Genomic DNA, 9206 nt, shown 5'->3' on the forward strand with positions numbered 1-9206 from the left:
ACGGTGTTTTATGGATATTAAACGACACCGTTGTAAATCAGTTTCTGCTCTCCTGCGCCTGATTTCTCTGCCGCCAGTTCTCATTGCTCTACAACAGCTATGAAATGACACATATGGAATCATGTAGTAACCAAAAAAGTGTTAAACAAATCAAAATATATTTTAAATTTGAGATTCTTCAACGTAGCCACATACACCTTAGCCAAATACATTTAAACTCAGTTTTTCACAATTCCTGACATTTAATCTGTAACGGTCGTCGTACGTAGTGGACCAAGGCACAGTGGGTTGAGTGCTCATAATGACTTTTATTGAACACAAACAAAACAAGAAAACGATCGAACGAACAGGATTGCAGGCTAAACCACACAGCTATGCAACCACAACTTCCCACCAACCATAGGTGAAAAAGGGGCTACTTAAGTATGACTCCCAATCAGAAACAACGATGTACAGCTGTTCCTGATTGAGAGCCATACCAGGCCAACAAAGAAATGCACAACATAGAAACCATAGAAATACAAAACAAGAACATTACCCCAAAACCCCGGAACACATGAATCAAACACCCCTCTTACATAAATACATATCCCATTAAACCCCAAACCACATAAAACAAATACCCCGCCACGTCCTGACTAAACTACAATAACCAATAACCCCTTATACTGGTCAGGACGTGACATAATCCTAGTAAAAATTCCCTGTCTTAGGTCAGTTAGGATCACCACTTTATTTTAAGAATGTGAAATGTCAGAATAATAGTAGATAGAAAGATTTATTTCAGCTTTTATTTCTTTTATCACATTCCCAGTGGGTCAGACGTTTACATACATTCATTAGTATTTGGAGCATTGCTTTTACATTGTTTAACTTGGGACAAACATTTCGGGGAGCCTTCCACAAGCTTCCCACAATAAGTTGGGTGAATTTTGGTCCATTCCTCCTATCAGAGCTCGTTTGTAGGCCTCCTTGCTCGCACACCCTTTTTCAGTTCTGCCCACAAATTTTCTATACGATTGAGGTCAGGGATTTGTGATGGCCACTCCAATACCTGGACTTCGTTGTCATTAAGCCATTTTGCCACAACTTTGGAAGTATGCTTGGGGTCATTGTCCATTTGGAAGACCAATTTGCAACCAAGTTTTAACTTCCTGACTGATGTCTTAAGATGTTGCTTCAATATATCCACATAATTTGCCTTCATCGTGGTGCCATCTATTTTGTGAAGTGCACCAGTGCCTCCTGCAGCAAAGCACCCCCACAACATGATGTTGCCACCCCATGCTTCATGGTTGGGATGGTGTTCTTCGGCTTGCAAGCCTCACCCTTTTTCCTCCAAATATAACGATGGTCATTATGGCCAAACAGTTCTATTTTTATTTCATCAGACCGAAGGACATTTCTCCAAAAAGTACAATCTTTGTCCCCATGTGCAGTTGCAAACCGTAGTCTGGCTTTTTTATATCGGTTTTGGAGCAGTGGCTTCTTCCTTGCTGAGCTGCCTTTCAGGTTATGTCGATAAAGGACTTGTTTTACTGTGGATATCGATACTTTTGTACCTGTTTCCTTCAGCATCTTCACAAGGTCCTTTGCTGTTGTTCTGGGATTGATTTGCACTTTTCGCACCAAAGTACATTCATCTCTAGGAGCCGCTTTTGCTGTGGGTGATTCTTTGATCCACCTCTACGCAGATGACACCATTCTGTATACATCTGGCCCTTCTTTGGACACTGCATTAACACACCTCCAAACGAGCTTCAACGCCATACAACATTCCTTCTGTGGCCTCCAACTGCTCTTAAATGCTAGTAAAACGAAATGCATGTTCTTCAACCGATCGCTGCCCGCAACTGCCCTACTGACTAGCATCACTACTCTGGACGGTTCCGACTTAGAGTATGTGGACATCTATAAATACCTAGGTGTCTGGCTAGACTGTATACTCTACTTCCAGACTCACATTAAGCATATCCAATCCAAAGTTAAATCTAGAATCGGCTTCCTATTTCGCAACAAAGCCTCCTTCACTCATGCTGCCAAACATACCCTCATAAAACTGACTATCCTACCGATCCTTGACTTCGGCGATGTCATTTACAAAATAGCCTCCAACACTCTACTCAGCAAATTGGATGCAGTCTATCACAGTGCCATCCGTTTTGTCACCAAAGCCACATATACTACCCACCACTGCGACCTGTATGCTCTCGTTGGCTGGTCCTCGCTACATATTCGTTGCCAAACCCACTGGCTCCAGGTCATCTATAAGTCTTTGCTAGGTAAAGCTCCGGCCTCATCTCAGCTCACTGGTCACCATAGCATTGCAAACATCACTGAAGTTGGAGACTTATATCTCCCTCACTAACTTTAAGCGTCAGCCGTCAGAGCAGCTTACCGATCGCTGCAGCTGTACACAGCCCATCTGTAAATAGCCCATCCAACCAACCAACTACCTACCACATCCCCTTATTTGTTTTGGTTTTTCTGCTCTTTTGCACACCAGTATTTCTACTTGCACATTTTCATCTGCACATCTATCACTCCAGTGTAAATTGCTACATTGTAATTACTTCACCACTATTGGCCAATTTATTGCCTTACCTCCTTACTTAATTTGCACACACTGTATACAGATTTTTCTATTGTGTTATTGTCTGTACGATTATTTATCCCATGTGTAACTCTGTGTTTTTGTTGCACTGCTTTGCTTTATCTTGGCCAGGTCGCAGTTGTAAATGATAACTTGTTCTCAATTGGCCTACCTGGTTAAATAAAGGTGAAAAAAAAAATATAAAATTCTCTGTGTAATTTAATTACGAGATTAAACTAATCATGTAACTTTAATTTAATAGGATGTCGAGGCACCTCGGAAAAAAATGTTGTTTGTATTGTGTCATTTTCCCAAATACAACTCTTCTGATATTTTCATATATTATCAAAACAGTCGCTTATTAATGAATTGTACTCATCAGTCTCATTACTGAATGTCGCAAACCCTTGGATATCTGCACGAACCCTAGCATATAATCATGAATCAGCAATATACAAATTGGCTTAATTATTTATTTACTAACTAACTTAATCAATCACAGAAATACATGATAAACACACCATTAGTTATGCATTGGGTACTAAACATGACCCAAGGAAAAGTTCCTAGTGGACGAAACCAATATGACGGCTTGGTAGAGAAAGGAAAGGGGGTGGGGCCCGCTCAAGAGTTGGAGACTCATAGCTGATAACTACACTCATAGAAATTGCTAATACTTTGAATATGAACAACCGCTCATTTGAAAAGTAATTGTAATTTACATATTTACGTGCGTATGTCTTGTTGTCTCTCTCTGTGGTCGCCGGTCCATCTGCTGGAGAGAGTCGACAGAAAAGTCTCTGGTTGCGTTCCTAATGGATACGTCAGGCGTACCCATGTTGTCGCATAGAATAGATGTTTCGGCGGTTGTCGTATTGTTCATCCTAGGCTACCTACATTTCCAGCTGCAGACCGAAAAGGCCTCGTCTAAGATTTGCTCCTTCTGTGGAAATGTTTTAGAGTCACCATTTCTAGCCGTGTAGCCAACGCTACATGCTGTATGGTCTTCTCAGCCTATAGAGTTGTAGTTCTTAACCATTTCACATGTAGCTACCACTCCATACCTTTATGGTCTCATGGCCTATCGTGTTGTAGTCATTTCAACGTGGGGTCTCTGTCCCGGCGTTCTCTGACTTTAGTTTGTAGATTTCTTAGCCATTCCAACATGTAGCCACCACTTCATGCTTTTCTGGTCTTGTAGTTTTAAACCATTTGTCAGCCGTGTAGCCACCGCTGCACGCTGTCTAATGTAAATGTTGTCGGAAGTTGGTTTTATAGAAGAAGGGGCTGTTCCATGATGCCTAATGCAATGTCTGGCATCACGGGGGCGTGGCCACTGACTAGTTAAAACTTTCTACCTAAACAAGTATCTTGTTTAAAAAGTAAACATGACATTACATCTTCTCACAAATAGTTTCATATTCAATCATATATTTTACACAACATTCAGGTAGAAAGCTAATAACTGAGGAATGTACATATACTGTAGTCTAGTAGTCTCTCTCTCCACTCTGCCAATGTAGAATGACCATAGCATCTAATGATATAACTGCCGGGCCATTATATGGGACATATAGACACACAAACATCCCAACAACATTATAAATCCTTCCCTGGTCTCTGATGAATGGCTCGAGGGGGTGTTGGCTTGCCCTACTGTAGGCCTGGCTGGTCGACATGTGAACCCAATCTTTTGTGTTAGAGGTTAAACCCTCCACTATACGCTAGGGGTGTATATACGAACATGCACATTAACCCTTTGCCCCCCAGCTGTAAAAAAATGACATATCGTAGTATTATAGCCTGTACTTCACCTTGACGCAGAGCCAAGGAGAGCCGCCAGGCAGAGAATCCAGAGAAAACTGGCCATGGATACACACAGACAGGAGAGGCTACTTATCAGGGACGTCCTATAATCTAATCTAATATCATGTCACATTCCATCTCAAAGAAATATGCAAATGAAAAGCCTATTTATTATGGGCAGCTCTCTGCTGTGTTAGCCTCCTTAGAATCGTATGCTAATTTGGATTCAAAAACTTGTTTTAAGATGTTTTGTGCAATCTTGTGACCTTGCTCTTATTTGATCGGTGGGTTGATGTCAGTGTCAATAAGGCACTCAACTCAAAAGATGCTGAGGAGTCTTAGGTTACCCCACTAAGAATTGTGTCCATATAACAGTAGGCGCTAACAATTAGCGATAACAAACTGATATGATCATGTGTGGATTCTCAAATACATAGGGTTTAGTTGGTCCAAAGCTTGAGTAACTATATTGTATTACTGTACATTATACAGCACTATGTGTTGAAAGCAGTCAGGTACTCTACTACAAAGCAAACCTATAGAGCAATGTGTATCATAATATATCATATCACCCAGACATACAAATGTAGGGTACCATGTGGTTGTTGGATCATTGTTAGTGGTCACACTAGTCTGTACATAGCTAAACAAAACATGTAAAAGGATAATAAACAAATTGCAGGAAGAAAACTGAGGAGAATGAGAATGGATGGATATCCTATGATTTGAGTAGTATTGATCCAGCCTGCTCATTATCTGACTTTAAAAAAAGATGTATTAAATATATTTTCCCCAAAATAAGATATTCCTCCATATATTCCTACACACTTCCCTCGCTGTATTAAGACCTTACACTTCATCTCATCAGCTGTATAAGTTCAATATGTCCCTGATTAAGTGATGTGTGTAAATGTACCGTGACAGAATCAAGTGCGTAGTTGAATCTGCATCGCCAGTTCCTCTGATGAGAAGGCAGTGTAAAGGGCTGTCTTTTGACAACTACACTGTGTTCCTCACATGACAACTTCCATCCCACTGCCTCATCTAGATGTTTATTGTCTTGTCCCATGGATCATTCCCTCCATTCCCCCCTAAAGATATAAACATTCGACATTATCACACTCATTGACTTGGCAGGGTCCATTGGCAGTGCCCATAATTCCACTTGCCCTAAACAGGATCCATTGTTACCGGCATCCTCTTATTGACTCTGGATCTACGCCTTGACATCTCAAATTCATCCCCTCCGCTCACTCTCTTAGTGAAATAACAAGATGCAGCACTTGCTGCCCTGACCTGGCTGAAACACATGACTCTGAGTCTCCCGATATAGAAAAGCGTGAGCCGTGTAAGCAAATAAACCCCCGCCTTACAAGCAACAAGTAAATGAGCGTGCAACCCTGTTCCCCGGCGTCGGACACATTTCTGCAAGCTCGGCAGAACCTGCAGTGATTTGGCTGGCACCCCAGGGGTAGATGGAGGGAGACGGGTGCAGAGAGAGAGAGAGAGATAAAGAGATAGAGCAAGAGAGCGTTAGAGAGAGAGAGAGAGGAGACGAAAAATGGCAGTATAAAGTCAGCTTTTGGACTCACCGAGCAGAAGTGTGACGACAACACTGGTATGGACGGTGTCTCCTGAGCGCAAACACCTGGACATAGTGAACCTGCCGCTTCCTTTGGACTCCATATCCTACTGCGTCCGTCTGGCAATCTGTCCGTCCGTCTGTTTATCTGTATGTCTGTCTGTCCTCCCCTGGATACACACTCTGGGTGTGTGTGTGTTGGCTGGAGCAAGCAGGGGAGGGGTAGGGTCAGGTGGGACGCAGAGCGAGCAAAGAAATAAAAAGCAAGACTTGTCAGTCTGCAAAGTCCTGCTGTGAGTGTCTCCCTCCTCTTCTCCCTCCTTTGCAGTGAGTCCCAGAGAAGGAGAGTGAATTGATGGCTTATTCCTGGATTATGAGTTCTGTCTACCCTTCTGTATGTGCTAGGCTGAAGACAGACTGAAAGAGAGAGTAACAGAAAGAGACAGACGAAGGGAAGGCTCCTGCACCTGATCCAGGCTTTCTCTCTCTCTTTGCTTCAGTCGCTCTCTCACTCGCCGACACACTGATTATCTGCTGAATCCTTCATTCTGAGAGCTAGAGCAAGCAGAGGAGAGGAAAAAAACTCACTCAGAGAGAGCGAGCATCTGCACCGCATAGCAATGGAGCTGTGGAGGCAGTCGGGGGATGTCAGCGTTGCCCCTTACGGAGAGCTGCATGTGGGGGGAGGGAGCGGAGAGGACAGCAGAGCCTGGAGCTCAGGCAGACAGGCAGCAGGCAGCAGGCGGTATGTGTCTCCCTAGCCGGCACAGGGAGGAATGAGCGCGGAGGGAGAGCCACTGCAGCAGAGACATGGAGGACAGAGTGAGCGAGCAGGAGGGAAAGAGGGGAGGGGGATGGGAGAGGAGAGGAGTTGAATGGGGGCCTTCAGCCTGATTGCAGGACCCTCACACTAGAGGGTCCTGCAACCCACCCTGTCTACCACTGCGCCCGTGGCCAGGTTTAGGAGGGTTTGTCTGGGTACACTGCCATCTACACCCCCCTCCATCCTGGATCACCTCCCACCACTCTCCATCAACTTTCCATATATTTTAGAATAATGACTTTTCCTTGAAAGCTGTTTTTATTTCACTCAGCCACACACACTTGTGTTTTGTCTCCGTGACTCATCTAATTCCCCCTATATGTACCATTCCATCAGTTCATGTTCAATCCAGTTGGATTTCAAACAAAGACAGTTCATTTTTTTCTCTCTGTGAGTTTTAAATCTGAGTGGTTCCTGTAACGCAGGCTGTAACCAGTGAAGTCACTGAGGTCAACTACCAGATCAGATGCCATGCCAGATAATTGATGTGCATGCATGCACAGTAACATGCCGTTATTGATACATGTTCAGATTGTATGGGGTCTTTATAGTCCTACTAAAACATCTCTGTCGCATGTTTCTGCAGCAGCATTGACGATACTTTATCACAAACGCATTTCACTCTATCAACAAACTCTCCTAATAAGGATGAAATCAGAAAATACCACTAAAATAACCCAAAGTTTATGAAAGGCTATGGTAATCGCAATCACGTCGACTGATTTCCATGTGCACGCACAGAATGTCCTGTACATGTTGCTTTGAGCTTGACTGCCCATGCCTCGCTCTCTGCCTCTCTCCCACCCCCACCCCCACCCTAACCCTGTCATCCATATGATTGAGGGCCCTGAATGCGTGACCTCCACCACCTGTCACCGGTTGAGTGGGAGTAGGTGTCGGGTGACCCATTCCCATGGCAGTGGGTGCTTGATGCCTGGGGAGGGTGTGTGAGATTGAGGGGTGTGGGTGTGTGAGAGGGGTGTGGAGATGAGGGGTGCTGCAAGGTGAGAGGTACAGAGACCCCTTAAAAAGAGTCACTGTAATTGACCTATGAAGGTTCACATGACAGAATCCAGAGGGGCAAGGGTCAATGGTTATGTAAATGATGATGTCAACAAAAAACGCTAAATATTGAGTAATATTATAGCCGAACATCCCCACTTTGATAAAGGCACTCCCATATACACTCCACCAGTCCTTCCGACCACTAGTCTTGAGTGTGTAAAGGGGTGTGTGTGTGTGTGTGCGTGTGTGTGTCTGTGTGTGTGTGTGAGAGCTACTCTATATGAGGTGATTGATGCTTGTCATTCAACATGATGTAAACCTTGATCTGAGAACAGCTGTCACCTTGGCATGGGAAGCGTGTGTGTGAGTTTGTCAGTGCACATGTGTGCTTGCATGCATGCTTCCGCGCTTGCATGTGTGTGGCACGCAATGCAGGGGTCTCCCGGGGAAGGTGACTCCATAATTAGTTTGTAAATTAATCTCTCGATGATTAATAATATATAGAGAAAACCTTGCCAGGTGCAGTCCAATAACAGAGCAGAATTCACAGCAATAATTAATATTACTGTGTGTGTGTGTGTAAATTGAACTGATTATTTTGAAAAAACAAGTACATTCCTCATATAACACATTACATTAGCACATCAGCAGTGGATCATCTTCTTGAATTATTAATTGTTCCATATAAATAAACCACCTTGTTCACCACAATGAAATTGTTTTCACTGATGACTGACGTAAGGAGCTTCATGAGTGGTTTGATATGTGCATCTTCACTGAGGCCGTTACAGTGCTGTAGAAGTGACATGTTCCTGGCGGGATTGACGGATTTATGATTCTGCACCTTCCCACCACACACACATAAAACACATGTGCACGTACACACGTACACGTACACGTACACGCACACACACACACACACACACACACACACACACACACACACACACACACACACACACACACACACACACACACACACACACACACACACACACCCACACACACACACACACACACACACACACACACACACACGCAGTCCTTCTGAATTCAGGACGATGTGACCTTGGGTTACATATTGCAGCACCATGTGTGTTGAGGAAGAGGGGTGGGAGGGATTGGGAAAGGAAGCAATTCCCATTATGTAGTCTGCAGTATAGCGCTGGGCAGAGGACGGAGGGCGGGTGTGACTGCTATCAACTGAGAGAGATATGAGACAGGGGAGAGAGGAAGGGAAGGAGGGAGGGGAGTCGGACGGTCGAGACGGGATAGGTGAGACCATGGCCAGTGGCGGGAAGGTTGGAAGGACGATAGGGTATAAATGAAAAGAGTTTAGGGAGTATATTTCAGGGAACGGACAGCGAAGAGAGTGGCTATAGTGGATGATACGTGCC

General features: G+C 44.1%; 1 protein-coding gene across 2 annotated transcripts in view; it reads right to left on the reverse strand.

Moving 5' to 3' along the window:
- LOC123729266 (sodium channel regulatory subunit beta-4) overlaps positions 1 to 7898 on the reverse strand; it is a 32350-nt gene extending 24452 nt beyond the window's left edge. Inside the window, exon 1 of one of the 2 annotated variants that reach the window (XM_045703569.2) lies at positions 5992 to 7898. In XM_045703569.2, the coding sequence (XP_045559525.1) occupies positions 5992 to 6085 (94 nt within the window). In that variant the 5' untranslated portion in view covers positions 6086 to 7898. The remainder of the gene's footprint in view (positions 1 to 5991) is intronic. The other variant, XM_045703568.2, reaches the window with a different exon arrangement.
- Between the last annotated feature and the right edge of the window lie 1308 nt (positions 7899 to 9206).

This window comes from Salmo salar, chromosome 20, assembly GCF_965601325.2.
Source record: "Salmo salar chromosome 20, fSalSal1, whole genome shotgun sequence".
In the NCBI taxonomy this organism is placed as follows: Eukaryota; Metazoa; Chordata; class Actinopteri; order Salmoniformes; family Salmonidae; genus Salmo; species Salmo salar.